This window comes from Lepisma saccharinum, chromosome 7 (assembly GCF_977018435.1).
Source record: "Lepisma saccharinum chromosome 7, izLepSacc3.1, whole genome shotgun sequence".
Classification (NCBI taxonomy): domain Eukaryota; kingdom Metazoa; phylum Arthropoda; class Insecta; order Zygentoma; family Lepismatidae; genus Lepisma; species Lepisma saccharinum.
Genome location: NC_139235.1, coordinates 11646207 through 11669214, shown reverse-complemented (window position 1 = coordinate 11669214; position 23008 = coordinate 11646207). Strand labels below are relative to the sequence as shown.

The 23008-nt window shown below is 36.9% G+C and overlaps 1 protein-coding gene across 1 annotated transcript; it reads left to right on the top strand.

The window, feature by feature from the left end:
* The first annotated feature begins 273 nt into the window (after nt 1-273).
* LOC145990090 (uncharacterized) lies at nt 274-8701 on the top strand. The gene is made up of 3 exons (XM_083125744.1): nt 274-1071; nt 1517-2018; nt 8622-8701. Exons 1-3 carry the CDS (start codon nt 274-276, stop codon nt 8699-8701), a joined length of 1380 nt encoding a protein of 459 aa, XP_082981870.1.
* The last annotated feature ends 14307 nt before the right edge of the window (nt 8702-23008 follow it).

The following is a 23008-nucleotide window of genomic DNA, read 5'->3' as shown; positions in this document are numbered from 1 at the left end:
TGATGTAGGGGATGGCTTTATACACCCCCACAGAGCCAGTTATTTGTTGATCTTTGTGCAGAAAATGACCTGATCATAGGTGGAATTGTTTTTCCCCACAAAGATATCCATAAAGTGACATGGGTATCACCTGATCATGTGACAGAAAATCAAATTGACCATGTTTGCATTACACGTAAATGGAGAAGATCCCTCCTAGATGTAAGAAATAAAAGAGGAGCCGATATTGGTAGTGATCACCACTTGGTAATTGCAGTCTTTAAACTTCGGATAATGGCAGCATGTAAAAAGTTTTCAAAAATGGGAAAGAAATTTGATTTGAAAAAGTTAAATGATAAAGATACAAGAAATAGATTTGTATTGGAACTTAGGAACAGGTTTGAAGGTTTACAAATGGAGCAAGATGAAGATATAGAAGAAAGAGAAGAGGATACAATAGAGAGAAAGTGGAAGAAGACCAAGAATAATTTGATAGAAATAAGTGAAAACATTTTAGGATATAGGGAAAGTAATCAGAAAGACTGGATGTCAACGAACACATGGGATAAAATTAAAGCTAGAAAAATGAAGAAGGAAGAATTAAACACTGCAAAAACAAGAACCCAAAAGAGTTCGCTACAAAGACAATATAAAGAGCTTGATAGAAAAGTGAAGAAGAGTGCTCGAAATGATAAACGCAATTGGATAGAACAGCAAGCAAGAGTAGCAGAGGAAGCAGCAAGTAAGGGTGATTTAAAACAACTTTATCAAACAACACGCTTACTATCAAACCTACAATTTAAGAAAAATATACCAGTCAAGGATAAGAATGGCAGGCTGTTAACGGATAAACAAGAACAAATGAATAGATGGAAAGAACACTTTGAAGAGGTATTAAATAGGAACATCAGAGAAAATGACAGAACGAGAGAAATAGAGAGTGAGGCTGAAGAAACTGAAGAAAATGAAGAGCGTACAGAGATGAGAATCTCAGACCTTCCTCCTTCAATTCAGGAAATCAAACTAGCACTTAAGCAACAAAAGAATGGGAAAGCAGCTGGAATAGACCAAATTCCACCAGAGATTTTGAAGGTAAATGTGAACTTGATGGCAGAAATATTATATGAAGTGTTGGCGGCAGTTTGGGAAAAAGAGAAAATGCCAGAAGATTGGAAAAGAGGTCTTATAATAAAAATTCCAAAAAAAGGAGATATGACAAATTGTAATAACTGGAGAGGAATCACGCTGTTATCGGTCCCAAGTAAAATACTAACTAGGGTTATATTAAATCGCATTCAAGATAAAGTAGAAGCCAAGATTAGGAGAGAGCAAGCAGGATTTCGTTCTAGTAGATCCTGCACAGATCAAATCTGTACATTAACGATTATCATTGAGCAATGCATAGAATGGAATACTAGATTGTATACCATCTTTGTAGATTTTGAGAAAGCCTTTGATTCTATAACAAGGGAAAAAAAGGCGGCAAATATTACAGAAGTTTGGAATACCACTTAAGATAATAAGGATAATTCAGGAGTCATATCGACAATACAAGAGTCAAGTTATTCATGAAGGAGATGTTACAGAACCCTTCGAAACAGAATCTGGAGTGAGGCAGGGATGTATTCTGTCGCCTCTTATTTTTCTTCTCGTAATAGATACAGTAATGAGGGAAACCGTAAAGGGAAAAAGAAGAGGAATGCAATGGGGCCTTATGGATAGATTAGAAGATTTAGATTTTGCCGATGATGTGTGTCTGTTGTCAGAATCTTATAGAGATGCAAAAACTAAATTGGAGGATCTGGTTGTAGAAGCTAAAAAATTCGGACTGACATTAAATAAACCAAAGACTAAAACAATGCGAATAAATGCAAGAATCCAAGATTACATTCAATTAGAAAATGAAATATTAGAAGATGTAGACAATTTTACTTACTTAGGAAGTGTAGTTGCAACAAATGGAGGAGCAGAACATGATGTAAAACAACGCCTCAAGAAAGCAAATGGGGCCTTTGTACAACTCTACCCAATATGGAAAAGTAGGATTATAACTACAGAAACAAAGTTAAAGATTTTTAGAAGCAATGTTAAATCAGTATTGCTGTATGGAGCAGAATCCTGGAAAGTCACAACTGAAATCACAAATAGACTACAAGTTTTTATTAACAGATGTCTCAGGAGAATATTAAATGTACATTGGCCAGAAGTAATCACAAATCAAGAACTTTGGATACGAGCATCAGAAGACCAGATTAAAAACCAAATTAAAAGAAGAAAATGGAACTGGATAGGACACACACTAAGGAAAGCAGACAACACAATTGAAAAGCAAGCACTTTACTGGAACCCTCAAGGTGCTAGAAAAAGGGGAAGACCCAAAAGCTCATGGAGACGTACTGTTGAAGAAGAAGGAAAACAACAGGGGAAAAGTTGGAAAGAAATGAAGAAGATCGCATGCAATAGAGTGAGATGGAGACACTTCGTGGATGCCCTATGTTCCAATAGGAACGAAAGGAATTAAGTCAAGTCAAGTCATAGTGTTAACTCAAAATTCTGTCACTCACAGAGTAGAAATTGTGTCTGCTACAGAGACAATAGATCTGGGTACTATAGGAGAGCTATTAGGCTTCCAGAACAACACAAAACTTGAACCAGCCATCAAACACAATGCTATTAATATACCTAAATTCTTATCCATAGAGACTCTGAATTTTCACTGTAATGTGGCCGATGGTATGATCACCAAATCAGATGGCGTAGGCACTCACAAACAAACTGGCATCATCGCAACATTCAAACCTAACTCTGAATTTATGGAGCCAATCATCTATACTCCATCACCAACATTATATTTTCCTGTGTGCTATAATAGAATAGACTATATTGAGCTGATGGTCACTAATGAAAAAGAAGAATTAGTTGATTTTGCTGGAGCCACAACAACTGCTATCATAGAAATTAATATTTAAATAAAAATACATACAAAAAAATGGAAAATGTCGAGAGTTATGAGCTACAGTCATTCCCCCCGAACCGTAGGACCTTTGCAAATTTAAATCAACCCAACACAGAGATTGAGGTTGACCTTGATGTAGGGGATGGCTTTATACACCCCCACAGAGCAGACCTCTATATCAAGTTTGATGTTGTAAAGCTCGATGGTACAGATTATCCGGCTAACTCAAATATAAGACTAGTAGACAATTTTGTACCACATCTGTTCTCTGAAATCGAGATCAGAAAACATGGTGTTGTTATAAACAGAGTAGACTATCCTGGTATTACCTCTACAGCTTTGGTCACACTGAAGTTATCCAAGACCGAGGCATCATACTACAAAATAGGTGGATTTGAGGCTGGCAATAAAATAATATCTAAGAGCCACACTGTATTGTTCCCGATGCGCCTGTTACCTGGATTCTTCTCAGATTACAAAGACATTATGTGGAAGGATGGTTTAAGAATTACATTTAGAAGAGCTGCCAATGATAATAATGTTTGATGAGGTACAGTACATTAAACTCTACTGGTGCAGCTCTGCCTAATACACTATCTGATGAAGACAAATGTCTTATTCAGACTATGGAGCTAAGAATCCCGGTTGTTGAATATGAAGCCAGTTATGCTCTTAAATACAAAGCAGATATCCTAAAAAATCCACAGGTGCCTTTACAATTTTATACATATCAATGTGTCCAGAAGCCTGCCACTGGTAGCTATTATGAATTTGATGCTACAAACTCATTCTCCAGTATACAATATGACATGCCAGATTTTGTGGTGGTACTGTTTCAGACTGGAAGAAACAATAACCAAGAAAAAAATTCAAGTAAGTTTGATAACTGCAACATCAAGAACATATATCTTAAAAATGGCAGAAATGAGGTGTTTCCTAGAGAAAATTATAATTTAAACATGTCCAAGGATGATTTCCTCAAATTATATGAGGCATTTACATCATATAAAAGAGTTACAACCGGGAATACTGACATGTATTACTCACCAGATGAATTCAAAGCACAGAGACCCATGTTTGTCATCAACACCTCAAAAAGGAAACAGGTTGTGGTTAATGACAGCACAAATATTAAAATTATCTGTGAATTCCATGATACACTCCCTGATGACACCACATGTAGTGTTATTCTTATAGGTGAAAAATCATATGTTTATGATGTAAGAAATGAGAGAGTCACAGAGCAATTCTAGAAGACCTCTGCATATTACATTGTCTTAGTACTAGATAACAAGTTGGGCCTAGTGTCCAATTAAAATATTCGGTTTAACATATTAATACTTTGAACTTAAACTGGAAGTGACCTAAAGTGGACTGGAAGTGAACCGGAAGTAGACCGGAAGTGGACTGGAAGTAAACCGGAAGTGGACCGGAAGTAAACCGGAAGTGGACCGGGAGTAAAAAGGAAGTGAACCGGAAGTGGACCGGAAGTAGACCGGAAGTAAATATGTGTGGGTGGGTGAGGGTGTGCGTGGGTTGGTGTGGCTTATATGAGCATCTTGGCTTAGTTTTAAGTGTAGCCAAAACAATGTTAAGAGGGGCATATTTTTAACAAGCTTATGGACAACAATCTCACAGATGTAGCTTTTGTAAGTGTAGCCAAATCAATCTGAGGAGGGTCATACTTTTCACGGGAAATTCCCGAGGGCTTTTGTACAAAAGTCTTGGGTTAGACAGCGTAGCACACTTGAGCAATAAGCTCATATGGACATCTTGACCTAGTTTTAAGTGTAGCCAAATCAGCCTGAGGGGGGACTCATACTTTGTTGTCCCAGTAATAAGTCATATTATACTACTGCATCCCACTTTTAAATTCAAACTGAGAATATCTTCAAAACTGTCGATGTGAGGTTGCAATTTTCTCTTGGTAAGAAGACCGTAGAAGGAAAACGGATATAGAGTCGAAAGTACCAACGCAGAAATCACCCATATTGCAAATACAACTCTCACCGAGAGAACAATTTAATTTCTTGTTTCGAAAAGAAATCGAAGTATGTCAATATGACAATATTGTAGTTAATTAAAGACAAATTCGATATGAGTGCTCTATTTTCGTAGACAATTGAAAAGCAAGAATAATTTACAGGACGCCTTAATTAACACCAGCACACATCAAGTCTTCCACTAAATATTCATTTGTATGTCAAATGACAGCGACAAATGATGACCTATTCTGACCTATTCTCGTCAATATCGCAGTTCTGAATGTGTAAGCAGCTTTCGCTTGGATGTTTAGAACAAAGCACGCATGGACCTTATGTTGTTGTCCTGTAACCTATTCCTATTTTGGTTATTTTACGATCGATTTTCTACCTCTTGGGTTAATCGCAAAGATAAAATGAGTGACCGTAAGGTGAAATGGATGATAGGGTAAATACAAAGACCAGGATTCGAATCCAGAACAACATTATGTTCTCCGACCTCATCGCCACACAAGTTTCCTTGTGTTGTGCTCCAGTTACTACAAAATGACTGAAAGAACTTACTATTTAACCTAACCGAACCACTTGAGGGTGTCATATTTTTTAGATTGGAAGTAAATGTACATTAAGTATTAAGTAATAAGTAACTTTTGTTAATCTAAAACCAAAAGAATTAACCGATTCATATTATAATCTCCATCTATGTCAAATCATACAATACAGCCATTTAACGCACTTTCTCACATTTTCTTCAAAATTTGCTACATTTGTTCCTCGTGCAGTCCTTACAAAAAAAAAATCAATTTCTTTATATTCATGGATTTGTAGTTTAGAAGATACAGGGGTGTAACCTTTGCCGAAACGCTCATCCGACAAAAGATTTTAAACATGCATTTATTATTTCAAGACCTCACTGTGCTCACTAAATGATTAGAATTTGTTACAAATCTGCATCTGTTTTAAGAAATATGTGAACTTGCTTGGAAACATACCATTTTATGAAATTATGAACTCCCAAAAATATCTCTCTACTGTTAAAGAAAATAATTTAAAAAATGTAGGGGTCTATTATTCATTATTAAAAATATCCCAGTTTGAAAATGGATGAAAATTGCTACAGTGTCGAAAGCTTATAGGGATGAACTTTGTATAAATGTACTCTATTTTATATTAGATAGATATGATTGAACCCGTCTTACAGCTAGAGTCAAAGTTGCAATATTTAAGTTCGACTATCAACAAATCATTCTAGGCTGGGTTAAAAGCATTACTGAGAATATAACACAAGAATTATGGAACTACGGTTGCCACTTCCGTACACAATATTATTATCTGTAACTTTTGTTAATATTGTGGTTGTGCTTTTGTCTTGAAAGGAAACCAGAATGAGCAGCAGGTAACAAATCTTTCGAATCAAATGCCTATTTCTAATCACCAAACTCGAATCTGGAAACTTAAGTAGAAGCTTTCCCTTATACAGCGTTCTCTGTTCCCCAGTTCTATAAGAAACTGCCCGCAAATATTGAAATTTTCTCCACAGAATGTACAAGCCGATCGTCACTTACAATTCACCTGTAGATCTTTTGATTGTTTATATCGTTTGTTTATATCTTGTTTATATTTTGTCATGTTTATGCTTAACTTTCTTTTTTTTTTTGTTTACCTAAAACCAGCTTGACTTATTTTAGTTTATCTATCACATTTTCAGTGTAAAATGGTTATTACAAATTCTGCATTTGAAACTTGGAATAAATTAATAAAGTGATTCGTGAGCTTTTCATGAACATAAATAGCTTCATGAACATTTTTCTTTTTAAATCATTGGTGATTCCTACATACAATTGTCTTAACGTTGGCAAAGAGCGATATCCATTAAAAGTCTCATTACTGCTGTCATTCACGGATCGATTTACATAAACGTACGCATAAGATACAAGCACGCTCAAGGAAAAATGTCCCATTAACGAAAAATATAAAATGTGTGGAGCCTCTTCTACTGAATTAAAAATTACATATGGTTTTATCTATTGATCTCAAATGGTAATCTTAAAGCTGAAAGTAATGCATTTGTTATTTTCAATGGACACTTTAAATAGAAACTTTTCTTTGCCTTACATGTGTATGACTCTTAATGTTCTGCTGAGAAAACACTCACGAAACTGTTTTAGTCACATGAAGTCGTTCTTTTCAGTCACAATGTAGTAAGTATTACAGGTATTTCACCTTTTATAGTTGTCGGAGTTTCCGACATGTGAATAGTTGACACTAACGAAAGGTATAAGGGCACGTCTTCATCTTTGGCTTAGTACTATCTTCAAAGTCCTATGAAATATGTCGAGTGGGATAGTTAACCCTAGCAAAACCACCTCTATTTTTTCTACACTCCTCACAGAAAGTTTGGAATGTTTTTATATTAGGCATTAGGTGATAGGCACAGCCTTGGAATGCAACAACACATGGTATCTGTTTATCTGCTAGACGTTCCTGTGTCTTTGCCGACATATGCCACCGTGCCTATCACCTATTACCTAATATAACAATGTTCCAAACCTTTTTTGAGAAGTGCATTTTTAATCTGTGAAAACTTTTATAAAATGTTGAAAATAATTTCATTGTTCACCAGGATATTTGCAATATTTCTCTATGACTTTTGTTCATAAAAACATTAATGTAATGTAAATAGGAGGCAATATGCACTTGGTGGGCCTATCAGGCGCCATATTTGTATGCGTGTAATTCGAGACGCTCATGCCAGTGACAGTGTACAATTGGCTGGTATAGATGGTAATTATTGTAGTTATTATAATTAATAAACAACTGCACCACTATAAACAGAAAAGCGCTAATGAAAATTGTGATTTCTAGTGAATGGTAAAATATGTGTGTGCGACACTCATGCAATATGGTTATTATTTATTAATAATGATGGTAATTTTTGTAATTATTATAATTAATAAATAGTTGCACATATATAACGAACGAAGAGAACAGTGATTGAGAAACAAAATGGTTTCTTGAATTTTAGTGATAAAAAAGTGTGGACCAGTCTACATTTTTGACATTAAATTATCTATTCTACTGATAGTTAAGAAACATTTTTCTTACAGTTTCTGTGCAATGAATTATAAAACTAAACACTGTTGATTAAATATAACTACTTTTATTAGAATATTTATTTATTGAGTTTGTGTTTTAAGTCCACTTTATGTACAGAATGACTAATAGGGACTGGACCTACAGTTTAAAGTGGGATCCGAACCACTATGTCTGAATGAAAACTAGAGAATTGAGCCAAGCTGATTGGAGAAATTGAGAATGAGAAAGTCAGAAGAAATTGCCGCTTAGGGCAGAATTACATATTTTCGAAAGTGGGTAAAGCGTCTGACTACCACGTGGGAGAATAGGTTCGATCCCTTGGGTGGATGATTTTAGATCCGAGTTTCCTCAGCAATGTTCCTACTTGAATCGGCTCTGGAGTTTTCCCAACCTCTAATAAACGGGTACCCTGGGGAGGGGGTGGAGGTCGCCGCAGCGTGGTGCAGATTACATGCACAAATGGCAGAGATTGTGAATGTATGGGTTTTTTATCTCCTCATATGGTTTCACGGCAAGTTGCAGTGTATGCAGTGAGTTATTATCGGTAAATGTGAATATCTTGCAATTTGTAAAGTAATGTTAACGTTAACTCATTTACCTTTGAAAAGAAACTGCCGGCTCTGTGGCCGAGTGTGTTAAGTCATTGACGTTCGATCTAGCCACTGGTTCGAATCCCGAACTGGCATGAATGAGATTTGTGAGTGCCCATTACTTCCATGTATTTAATCATCATCGTCGTTGCGACCGGCCAAAAGTAATTTCTGAAAGACGCTAAATAACAAACATATATGCACGTGTGTGAGTCTGTGTGTGTGTGTGTGTGTGTGTGTGTGTGTGTAAATGTACCTACCTCTCAATGGCATGGTGATAAATCGTCGCTTTGTAATGGAGGGGTCCCGGGTTTAGTACTGATTGGAGGCACGTAGTGGTTGGGATACCACTTTGAGGTCCACTCCCGATTAGCCTATTTCAACATACGAGGGTCGTACCGAAAGTAATGCAAAAGTGGTCATAACCTCTATATTAACTGATGTAGATCGTTCAAATTGCACATGTAGTTGGAGTGACTCTTCCTCTATACAGGTGTTTCAGAATCGTTGTCTTTCGTGCAGGTGAATAATGGATTTCAAGCAGAAGCAACGTGCTGTCATCGAGTTCTTGACGAAGGAGGGGTGCAGGATGTCCGACATCCAGAGAAGGCTACAGAATGTGTACGGAAATGATACCATTGACAAGAGCAAAGTGCACAGGTGGATGAAGAAGTTTGCAGAAGGGGAAATCAGCATTGAAGACAAACCGCGCAGTGGGAGACCATCAACTGCAACCACCGACACGAATTGTCAGCGAGTTGATGAGTTGATTCGCGCGGACAGACGTGTCACAATCCGTGAGCTTGCTGAACAACTGAACTGTGATCAGAATGCCATACAGAAGATGGTGGAAAGCTTGGGGCATCGGAAAGTGTGTGCGAAGTGGGCAGTTGACACCCGAGTTGAAGGAGAGAAGAGTGGCAGTATCCTCGTTGGCAACAAATCAGGTGATCGGCAAATTGGGCTGGTCCGTGGTCCCCCATCCACCGTACAGTCCATATCCGGCGCCCTCCGACTGCTACTTGTTTGGTCCAATGAAGGACAGTTTTCGGGGACAACGATTTGATGACACAGACGGGGTGAAAGTGGCTGTGAAGAAGTGGATACACGACAGTGCACACCGGATTTTTTTCAGAGTGGATTCCATAGTTGGGTTCAACGATGGCGGAAATGCATACCTTTAAATGGAGACTATGTTGAGTAGCTGGCTTGTACAGAGAAAGAGTCACTCCAACTACATGTGTAATTTGAACGATCTACATCAGTTAATAAAGAGGTTATGACCACTCTTGCATTACTTTCGGTACGACCCTCGTAGAAAATCGATGCATGTGTGAGAGCACGTGTGTGTGCATTAGAATAACTTACAGAATGTTCAACGTCATCTAAACCTATCTGTGAATCGACACATTGGGCAAGAAATCAATCCTCGTTAGACGAGTGGTTAGCGCAGCGCTGTACGCCACCAAAGGTCCAGGGTTCGATTCCTGGATAAGACATAGATATTTGTGTTGTTTATGTTGATAAACTATAAAGATAAGAATGAAACTGAAAAATTAGATAATAAGTAAATATAATTGACAATGCCGAAGAAAAAGTCTGCATAATAACTGCCTTTAATAAAAAAAAATGCAAAAAAGAAAAAGAATGGTTGTTCACTGCTGAACTTGCGATCTCGTCGCCGATAGTCCAAGATTCGAGTCCTGACATGGGTGTTTCCCTGTGAGCGTCATTTAGCCTAATCACCATTGGTCATGAAGATTAGTCAAAGTGACAGAAAGTCGGCTACAATGAAGAAAAATGCAAACACGTGTCTGTCAGTTATGATATGATTGAATGGTTTACTGCTGATTACATTTGAAAACTTTTCTTTCATTGAAAAGAAGAGAAAAGTAGCTCAGTTCGATCTGAGTCTCTCAGGTTTGTAAGCATAATGCACAATGAACATAAGTTAAAAGAAATCAAATTGTGTATGAAGAATGGTAGAAGAAAGATTACCACACACGTGATATATCTGTATATGTAAAGCAGAGGAAATGGGGAAGTTTTGATTCCATTATGAATTACGTTTGTAATATATATATATATATATATATATATATATATATATATATATATATATATATATATATTTGTATGTATGTATGTAAGTATGTATGTATGAACTTTGATTATTACGTTATATGTCAAGCCATATTGACAAATCACTTTTAGTTCAATATGTTGATCTCATTTGTCATAATGTCAGAATTGATTAGAATACATTCGTACAAAGTTATTGGTCTAGCCTCTGAAACTCTGTTATTTCAGATGTGAGCTCAAAAATGGAGGTACGGTGCATTTTGAGAAAGACCTTTCAGAACCATAAATTTATTCTGATAAGGGATAATAAAATAACATAAATATTTAAATTGACTCTGTAGTGGCCATTTAGGTAAACCAAAATTCCTTTTAGCATATGTCAGTTTGAGATATTATTGTGTAATTTGCAGACGAATCTGCTCTATAGAATTGGAGATTAGAAGTGTAAGAATAAGAAGTACAAGATCTGAACAGCTTTCAAAGAGGTGAGTTGGTAAATAAAACATGAAAAGAATACATGTTCAAGAAATGAATTGTATAAAATTTTAAATAATACGTGCTGATAGAAGAATTCATATTGTAATTTTGTTGTGTTTAGTTCTGCTCCTTTTGCCCAATGGTGGCATTGATTATGAGTGAATAAACGAGCTATGCGATTTGGGTACAGGAAATTGCTAACAGTTGGCACTTACTTTGCTTTGACAGCAAGAAGATGATACCCTTGAGTAAAACGTGTATATCTGGCCAATCCAATTTTTCTGTATTTTAGTCTAAGGGCTTTATGGCTTTGCAGTTAGGGTCTTAGCTTCCAATCTCAGGTAATGTACGGCTGTTTCTCTGTGGTCATCCTTTGCACAAATTAAGTAGGTTTGAATGAGATAATGAACACGTCGATCGAGAAGTTTCAAACATATTGCAATGTATAACAAATAATTATTGCGTTCGATTATTTTACTGTCATGGACCGACGGGCTGGCGGATCAAAATAATTAACGTCGCTTTAAATTAGCATTTCGTAGGCCTATAATTTTGGAAAACTTCAAATCGTTACGTCTGTAACTTTCTCAAATATCGACAAGTAATTTTAGATTGAGTGTTATCTTTTACGGCAAGATGTACGGGACGTTCGAATTATTTTATGGTGGGCTGAGTTACTACTGTAGATCTAACAACCAATCATAGTTTGTCTTTATGAATATGGTAATTTCTGAGATATTGACAGATGACACGAACAAGCGGACACAACCAAACCACAAAAGTATACTTTTTCAAATTGGTTATTCCCTAAATTCAATCCATTACACAAGTTCGTGTGAAGATAAATATTACTATATAAGTATTTTAAAAACAGTTATTTTCGTCCACCTTCAAGAATCCAAGATGGAATGAATGGACGATTTGATTCATTTTACTTCGCGTCTCTGCCACTTTTAGCTAATTTCGATGGTGAAGGTGAATAGTGAAAATATGAAGTAATTGAAGGGAGTGTCAGAGTTAAAGTTAAATAATTACTAAATCAGAGGTGTTTACAAAAATCAACTAACACTATTAAACCTTTTTCGTTTCAAACAAATGAAAGATTCAAATTTACATAAGTTTATTTGTTAAGATATTAAACATGTCTTCCAACCAATGGAGAGTTTACCTTACATAGTTTTAGGCGACATTTTTAATCAACTTTAAAAAAATAATAAACTCTCTTAACATAAATAACCCAAGTTTTTTAAATCAATTTTACCAAAACTTAATTTATAACAGAGGAACCATTATACTTCACTTAATAGATCTAAATAAATGGAAGGGGGACACATTTTGGATTCAGCAAATCAAGTGAGATGAAGAAACCTAACCTCGCGTAAAGAAAGGGAAAATAATGAATACTAGAAACCCCAAACTAATTGCAATAAACGTACAGGAAGGAAGTGCCACTTCACCACACCATACATTACCAAATCCTCGTAAACTCAAGGAAAACCAAAGAGGAGGTACCAAGAATCTGCATCCGAGAAGAGTGAGGCCCGGAACAGCCAGGTACCTCCTGACCTGCAAGTCCTGTGACGTCACTCCCATCCTACACTACTCTCTTGATTCGTGGGAATCTAAAAAAATTGTTTTGTTTTTCGAAGAATTGATCTTTATAACGTACAGGCGGCTAAAAGGGATAATCACAAACACATATGGGCCACACAACACACTTCTTACAGAATATTATAGTCGTCTATAGAATGCAATTAGTGTTGCCCACGGGACGAGACGGGACAGGCTTTTAAAAATTCGAGACGAGACGAGATTGACCATGTGTCATAAGACAAACGAATATTTTCGAGACGAGATAGCATTTCCACGAGACGAGACAGGCCAAAGTCTCGTCTCGTGGGCAACACTAAATGCAATCGAAGATGCAATTCGTCACAATACCCTCCCACCGCATCCTCTGGGCACCCTTGTACGAGAGAAGGCGACAAAGTAATGGTCTCATAATCGATCCTGTACTCAAGAATTTCTATACAGTCATACATTGATATGAATATGGGGCGAAATGGAACCCTGAAAAAGAAACTTCCCCTCTAAATAAGGCCATGGTCGAAGTATTGGTTTCGTAAAGAAATATTATTTTAATACTGGAAAAAAGAACTCAATTATAAAAAGTATGTCAAAAAATATTTTCAGTTGTTTGTTCCACGTCATAGGACAATCAACAACATTGATTGGAACACGTGCTAAATTATTGAATAAAAAAAATGTACCCGCAGTTTTTGTATTGTGGACGAAAGTAGTAAATTTGTGCACTTTAAGAACACTTGTATAGAAACATTTATTGTATGTATGTCCTATATAACGATGTAACAATGATAAGCTAAAAGGTGAAATTCAGATCCCATTAATGTGTTTTTTTTTTTAAAGTAGACCCTTATAGGCTAGAAGAATCTTAATACAGCTAAACGTATGTTTCGTGCAAACATGCCGTGCTGTTGCGCAAGTTCTTCCAAAGGGTAATCCCATGATATCACAGCTCTTAGAAGCTATATTACGAGTATTTTCTTATCGCCATCTGAAATATTTCCTTCCCCATGTGTCGGTTGTCTTCCCCTTCCCTCCGCTGTGTATTTGGCAACCAAGTGTTCAAATTTCCCTCGCAGAGGTAACGGTGAGCTCTGACTGGCAGAGGACAAAGCACGTTCTGTCTCCAGCGTTTCTCTCAGTGGACAGAAGCAACCACGTGACATCTGCCAAAGCCTTCTAGCAGACGACAGACCACCTAATCGCGGGAATTTTACCAAACCAATTTTAGACGCAGGTTAGGTCAATGGATCATTTCACTATACTGTGCTTCAAGTCTTCTGTGAATTTAACTCGGTTTTACGCATTCGTTCACAGTTGAATTCATCACAACACTCCGTTCCACGTTTTCACTCACAAGCTTGTCCCTCATCTTGTTTAAGAAGTGACTCGCGTTGCCCGCGACGTTAGCGCTCCATGCGGTAATGGTAGACACTTGTATCTTAGGTGAAGTCTTATACAGGGTGTCGCAAAACTCTTTCAACAACGCTTGAGTGCTGGTAGATATCATAAAAACAAGTAACTTTTCCCTATAAAGTTTACCTCGAAAGCGCTTAGTTTGTGCGCTATAAGCGCTTAAAATCTATCCTGTACGTATGCAACCCAACACAGCAAACGCTTGCTCTGACATAACTACCAGGGGCGCGTGGCAAGGTTGCCACTAGCGTTCCTCGTTAAGAGAGACGACTTGAAAACAACAACTTGGGAGTCTTGACTGAGCAAAATCCAAAACATTAATGATACTTGCGATGTTGTAAGAAGCATTGACAGTATTTATAAACTGACCAAGACAAATAATGGGCGGACTGAAATTCAAGATTACTCATTCTAAAATATCTCCATAATTGATTGATTGATTTGGTGTATTTTAATTCGTTTTTCTGCCACCTTTGGCTAATCGCGAAGATGAGGATGATGTGATGAAATAACAAATGACACCAATGTTTAGACTAGGATTTAAACCCGAGATACCTGGCGCCTTAGCGAGCTGTGCTAACCACATCACCACGGAGTGTTTCGTGTATCATGCGATATCAACAATTGCAAGGGACACGTGAGATATGGGAAATCCACGAACGAACAAATGTAAACATGATGTGTTTGCTGCCTCGTCTCGAACACGCAGACTGTAATGTTATTACAATTTATTTATTAGAAAATTATTCCTATCTGTTTTATTGCCAATCGTGTTCGTCTCATAAGGAAATAATTGCAATGCTTTTTTAATTTAATGATTGATTGATTTGCTTTATTTTACTTCGCTTCTTGTGCCACTTTTGGTTAATTTGCAAAGATGGGGATGAGTGATGATATGATGAATTTGATGAATGGACACTCACAAACATCCATGCCCAGGCCAGGATTCGAACCCGGGACTCTTGGCGTCGTAGCGCGATGTTCTAACCACTCCGGTACGGGGGATGGCTCTGCGTGTTCTAAACGAGGGAGTTCTGATATCGGAAAGCTAACCATAAACACTAATGATGGTGTGGATGTATCCTTATCGCTATATCACCTACAAGCGGCATTTTGCATACTGGGGGTAGGAATGTTCATCAGCTCGTTTGAGTTCGCAAGAGAGATGGTCTTCAATAATTCTCTTTTTACATTTGGTAACCACAAAAGGCATTTTCGACAATCACTGAGGTAACAATCTTGCTACGTAAGAGTAAGGCTTTCTTGCAATTGTTCTCTTCATTGACAACAATTAACTAGATGAAAATAAAGAAAAAGCTCCCCTTTATTGAGAATGGGTGATTCAGCCACAAGGGTCGTTTTTAAAACAAACCTTTGTCAAAGTAGATAATAAATGTTGCAATTGATATTTTATGTTCAACGTTCTGAAAGTCACCATGACAAGAGAAAAATTACAACATACGAACGCACAATTACTGCACTGTTAATGCGAAACTAAGCTACCATCATTACGTTTCTACTTTATCGAACGTTTGTTATAACAAAGACAAGGTAAAGACATTTCTTGAATTCTAAATCCTTTATAAAGATAAGTTATGACCACACTGAGGTCGGTGATGCAGATAGTTTATTCCACTTCATTGCTTTGACTGTGGGAAAATGCCTCATATAGGCGCTGATAGCACAATTTCATCAGGGGCCTAGATTGAGAACGCCTGGAGCCCTACTTCCATAGCTCCCATGTAAAAATACACTTAACATGCTAGAAATAATAATAATAATAATAATAAAAAGAAACCAACCCCAAAAATTGCTAGCTTTGAACTGCTGGACGACATGAAACGGCGTTAGTATCGAACGAATACTATTTGTTCCATAAGAAATATTAGCCAATATTGACATAAATGCTTGATTTCGTACTACGAGCACGTGTCTCAATATTGACATGTTTTCGATGACCACGTGAAGGACACAATGGACTAGGACAACAGTTAAATTGCTCTTTAACCCTGTATAAGTAACTTGTATGCTTTGTTATATGGGTGAAATAACAGCAATCATCAATCCTAATGATCTTGTGTTGTTATTCTTTATCATATCTACAACCATCATCACGTGATCAATCAACCTCTGCAGTATTTTTCATTTGCGATTTTCGTGTCTCTCTTATTGATCAACGCTAGTAATGCTAGTCAACTCACTCAGTCCAGCACAGGATGAAAAAGGGTTTTCCTTTATAACAAGGCACACAAAAGGTAATCTTATTTGAAAGAGAATACTGCATAATAATTAGTGATATAAGGTTGGTGTTAGTATTGTTAGGTGTTAAGTGAGTAGATAAAATTTCTTCTCTATACCCTGTCCCAGCTAACTGTAGAGCAGGGCAGCGCATATCGGCAGAGGAGGAGGAGGAAAATCGAGTGGTGAAAGCTCAGCGTTGCCAACCGTACGGTCCAGACCTTAGTCCGTACGCTAAATGCACGGCTTGTCAAAATTTACACTTGCTGTTTTATCCCTAATTTCCCTAAGAAGTTCTTAAACCAATCGTAGGGACCTGGAGACAAAAATACGGTCCGTTTGCCATGTGCATTCGGTATTATCGTTTTCAAAAGTTTGCAACGCTGCATAGCGAAGGAGGAAATCGGGAAACTCCCGTCGCCCATTACACAATCCTGTTTCTCTCACTGTTCATTGGTGGAGTCGTCTCGCGTCACTACTTGCGCAGAGACTTGTTCTCGTTCGCCTGGTCTACAGTTAGCTGGTATGGAGTTTAGTAAATGACAATTGAGGACTAAAAGTGGTAAACGTTGTAAGTGCCAAAAGCGAAAATATTGGGAAATCGCATCGTTCTGCACATCAGCCCGTACGAACGTGCACACTAAGTCGCGCGTCAGGCTAACGTTGCAGCAGGTTTTATGTATCAATCCGCGCGAGAACTGAGCTCAGAATCTTCCGTGCCAGTCTTGCCTCGACCGCCGAGCTGCTTGCATCGCAGACACTGAGAAAATCCACAGTATTGCCAACCGCACAACACATCAAAACCCACTGCATGTCAAGGGTATAGTTCGAGCACGCAAAAAGAAAAATGAACAAAGACAGAAGTAAACAACGATAGGCCCTCTTGAATTTAATGACAAATTATTGTCTTTGGTTTTAGAAATAAATACATTTATGAAAAACATGGTTACTTCGTTCGCAATACATCCGTTACTGTAAGACACGCACACTTCAAGTTATACCAGCAAAAAAAGCATGATTTGTTATTTGTAATATATGCAATCAGGTGCATTGTCTGCTGCTATTTCTCTGGTTTCACTTTATGAATCACTTCACTAAACCAGGATTCAAATCTTGGTCTGTCCATTTCTTGCTGAAAATCACCCTTCCCTTTCCTTGCACGGAACAGTAAATATGCGCCTTCAACAAAGACTTCCTTGCCGCCAGTGGGTGAAAGAATAAGCCTCCTCCTTCCCCTCTCCCTTTTTCGTCGGTCTCTTCAGCGCTGGCGGTGGTTTTCAACGGTGGTATATAAATGAAATTATTCAATGTACGCCTCCGCCCCTCCCCCCACCGAGTCAAAGCAAGTCTGGTCCAAATAATAAACATGTTTCTTCTCACGGCGATATCTTCTAATATCGCGGAGATTCTTTTGTCGTCAAACAACAAACAATCGTTTCCTCTTCCTAAACTCAAACCGCAAATCATTCAACACCCGTTATACAGTTGCACTGCACATTGACGGCAAATCACCTCACACCCTGTTTTACTTTGATCTTGTTGCCGTAAGGAGATATTATGCATTTTAAACAACTTGCTTGATTTGAAGAGCTTTTCCCTTCGGATGAAGCCCAAAATAACACTTGCTGAACAGGAGACCTCGATTCAGACATTCTTGCCGCTGTATAGCATGATTATTAATCACAATAAACATAGGGTTAAAATAGTGGTATGTGAAAACACTGGTATCACGGATTCCACGCGCTCTGTAACGTATCCAGTCCTGCTCGACTCGCTCTTTAGCTTCAGCGATTCGTCAGCGCAATACAAACTCCAGTTGACGAATCTGCGGATCCAAGTTCGTCTGCCAGTGATTGCAACCGATCAAGTACATACCTGTTCATGGATGTATTATTTTGTCTGTATTTTACAAATTAAATAACTGTTTTCTTGCAAGTATGCAGTTGTGTCGGAATAGAACCCGTCTCAGTGGAACTATATTCTGCGTGCACGTTTGGATCTACATATGCAAAAACCTGCTGCAAAGTTGACTTGACAATTGGCATAGTTACCTCTTTACACGTCCTTTGAACTACTTAGAGAGCTACCAGCGACATTTCACGTTTACCACATTATAAAGCATGGCACATTTCACAGTTTAACATGGAAAACGGTGTTTGAATTATTGTGGCACTTACAGCGTTTACCAATGTCCGTCTTAAATTTCCAAACGATTATTCCTAATCATTTTAACAACTCTTCATGCTAAAGAAGTAGGATATACTGTATATATGAAACACCAAATTGCTTTCCTATGTAAAAACCTATTTGCCTAGCATAAACATAATTATTTATTTCCAAATGCTCTATTAGTACTCGGGATAACCTAGAGAAACTTACACACAGAACTCGAAATGCATCAAATCAAAGTTGATGCATTTTCTGTGCATCAATTGATGTAGTTAAACGTGAAATTTTGGTTTATTTGAAATGATCGTGTCTAATCTTCTCAACTGATGCATTTTCATGCATCAGAAGGAAAGCAGTTGATAAACATAGCCTTTGATGCATTCTTAGGTGTATATACACCAAAATGCATCATTAGCAATTTATGCACTTCAATGTGCTACTAGAGTAAATATATTTGTGTGAATTTACACATATTGGGTTCTGTGTGTTTAGTCACATGGTAGGAGTCAAGTTAAGGTTCGACATATATTCTGACAACACCAGGTGCATATTACAATTGGTTATACTGGGGAACAAAAGTTTTGTTGCATTGATACCAGCGCTTATTCTAATCTAATTTGGGAGCGTTGATTTCAGATCTGAGGTTAGTTTTCTCTGCAAGCTCTACCTTTTACAATTTAACATTTTAATTTGTCACCTTGATATCCATTTTTCAAAATTTATTTCAACATTTTAAAGTTGAATGCCACCTTGGATACCACCGTGGCGAATAAGTGCATCACAATATGTATTACAGTTTGAAAAAAACCGTAAGATACAAGAACTTTTTGTAGTAGTAAACATGTGTTCAATTTAGTAAAATATGAGTATGAATTTAAGGCTTCTTTAAAGGAAAATAACACGTATGTCTACATGTAGATGGAAGGCACTACAAGAAATTTGATACGGATGGCATGCAAAGTTCAAATATGTTATATTCAGGCAAGACTTTGCGCCTGTATCTCTTGCTTTGTGAACTTCCTCAGAGCAATCTTGCTGGCAACTGTAGTCTGCCATCATATTCTTGTCCCGTCGCTTTGACATGCTCATTTATGTCATTATGTTCTCCTCGCAACTGCACTGAGTGATCAACTGGCACTGATCCAACATTCCTCTTGTGGAAGAGAACACACATGATACTGTGCTTAGAGCTATCCAGAAGTAATCACCATTCTTTAGACTATACGAGGTAAGACCTAGTTGGGTGAGGAGACGTGCGGATATCATGGCAGTATGCATAGTGCTTGCCTTCTGAAAAGAAGTCCACAAAAATATGCTTTCACTTTCGGAAATATTACACTTTTGCTTAACAGTCCAGTATATATTTTTTCTTGCACCTGGCTGCTAAAAACTCAGACGCTTTCTTATGCCTAAGTGAAGAAGCCATGATACGATATGAAAACCGAAAAAAAAATGTTTTTTAAGGCCTCACCTATTGGGAACTTTGTCACCTTGTCATCAAGGGGTCCTGAGTTCGAACCCGGTGGAGGCACATAGTGGTCGGATCCCACTTTAAACTGCTTGTCCAGTCCCAATTAGTCTTTCTACACATAAAGTGGACTTAAAACACACACAATGAATCAATCAATCAAAGGTGTTTTAGGTTAGGGTAAATGTAAGTGTCGTTGTCCACCTATCCCGAATGTAAATATAAATGGCTGTCCGTTTTCGCAAAAGTAAAAGTTTCAAATTGCATGATAACTACAGCATATGCGGGAAAGCCGGTTTTATATTTTAAATTACATAGAAACAGCTGAAAAATCAAATGCAACAGAAAATTAGAAAAAAAAAATTCCTATGTGTTATCTTTCACTATGAGACTGTAAGACGAAGTTTTGAAGAACCTCGAAATATTCATGCCTATCAGATTAAGTATAAAACATGACGTTATGACCTTCGCCAGTCTTTCAGAAAACTCTGTGCAATATATAGGTTTACTGAAACAATTTCATTATATTTTCACAAAGCGAACTTTATTCGACATTCAGATACTTTTAGTTTCTCAAAATATTACTTTTATTATAAACACTTTTTTTTTTGCCTGTGACGGGTGTGACAAATTATGTGACGGGTGTGATATCATGCATGTAGGATTATGGAGCAGTGCAAAGGCTATGAAAATTATCATAAATATATTCTTCAAACTAAGGCTTGCATCAGAAATGAAGTAGGATACTTCAGAGCTTAAGATACAGGAACAATAAATGAGACAATTAGAACGAAATTTGAATTATTTTCGTTTTCTTATGGTATAATACTGTATCATAATGAAACTAAATTATGTGGAAGCACCATACATAAAATCCCACTTCTACTATAAATAGTAATAGGTTTGAAACAATATGTTATTTGAAAGCTATGAAACTAATGTTTGTATTAATAATTCCAAATTCTGCATAGTTTTCCCTTTAATTTCATATATAATAAGTGATATTTTCAATAAAAATGAATTAACCTTCTCTGTCCAATTTCACATGGAATGACTCATATGCGCATCTTGGAACAATTATTATCATGTTGGAGGTCATTGTCTTTCCTGGCGAAGTGATTCGAACAAGCGTTTCCTGTTTATCAGCCAGGTTAAGTCGATGTTAGCGTCCATCATCTCAAGGGCATACATTGCTCTCATCATCAGGGTGTTGAACATGGTGATGATGAGAGCAATGTGATGAGAGCAATGTATGCGCTCGAAACGTTGGACGCTAACACCGACTTAACCTGACTGATAAGCAGGAAACAGTTCCTTGAAATCATCTATATGTATTACTGTCGACAACAAAACATGGCGGCGTATTTACAAACAGCACCAGGTAAATACACCAGGGAGATGCTACTGAAAAGGATTACAAGTACTTACAATATATTTACAGAGTGAAAAAAGTAACTAAATTTTATAGCAAAGGTAAGAACAAAACACTTTCAGTGTCTTGTTATTAAATTATGTACTAAGGAGCAGACTGGAAGATATTTAAGGAAAGCTGCTATAAAACAAAATTTATAAATTTAAAATGTACATTGATTGATTGATTTGATTTATTTTACTTTGCTTATCTGCCACTTTTTTTCTAATCGCGAAGATATGATGAATTTGATGAGGGGATACTCACAAAGAGCACCCATGCAGACCGAGATTCGAACCCGGAGCCCCTGGTGTTGCAGCGCGTTGTGCTAGTCACGGAGGTAGACTTAAAATGTACACGAGAAGAGTTTCAAAAGTGGAGGTCAGCAATAATTCAAAATCCTTATGTACATTACTCTATAAATTATATATATAAAGTCATTTAATTTTTTTTAATCACCTTTAGTGAAGTAAGACCGTCATCCGAACGGATTTTCGGGAAACCAAACGTCCACCTTCAGCGTTTCACCTGTTCGGTCAAGTTTTCACTACTTTCTAACGATATAGACTTGTTTATCATATAAGAGTTAGCCTACTTAGATGTTTACATAATCTGATCATACTTCTGACTGTGCGTTCATCTTCGATCCCATGGCTGATTCTGTAATGAGAAATTGTGAAGATATAAGAATCACTTGTCGTGAAAGTGCATGAAACTTATAATCATTTAATCATGTTTACTAAGCTCTAAGATAGAAAAAGAAAGGAAACAAAATATATGTACTAATGGGGTGAAGCTCATACGAAAGGAAATGTAATATATAAACTGTTAACACTTACTTAAATTTCTCTTGATATAAAATGAAATATTTTTTTATGGGCAAAATAGCAAACATTTTGTGTAGAAAAATATACAAAATTCTAACCATGTTAAACCGTGAATAGTGTCATTATCATTAAACGCATAAACTGTAAATAAACATGGCAGCTGATATTTTGTAAACTATTATGAAAAAATTGTCCAGCTACAAAGACTACAAAAATATTTTAAGTTACAATTATAGAGTACATGCAGAATGTTTTGTTTTCACTGGAAGAAAAGTTACTGAAATTATTATAGTTTCATTAACACACTTAACAAACATTTCCATAGTAGGTTCATAAATGTATATTTACATATGATTCTTTATTTGCTTTAATCAAACTGTTAAAATATTTTATAGAGCCGTTTACCAGAAAAAAAACTGTCCAGATAAAAAACATATCTATATGTATTGTTCCAAAAACCATACAAGCAATTTTGAGCGTTCTTTTAAAAATCAAAAGAAACGATTTAAATTTAAAAATCCGATTTAAAATTTAAAAAATGATCAAAAATGTTTTTTAAAAACAGAAATCATTATTTTTATGCACCCTGCTCTGACACCACACTGATACGAATCAAACGAAGGGAGGTTTCTCACTCCACGTACGCGACCGACGAAGCCCCCTGCTTCGCTCACTTCCTCCTTTCCGCTACAGTACCGTTGCTCGCTCTTCAGTCCGCACGTGCATACGAGAA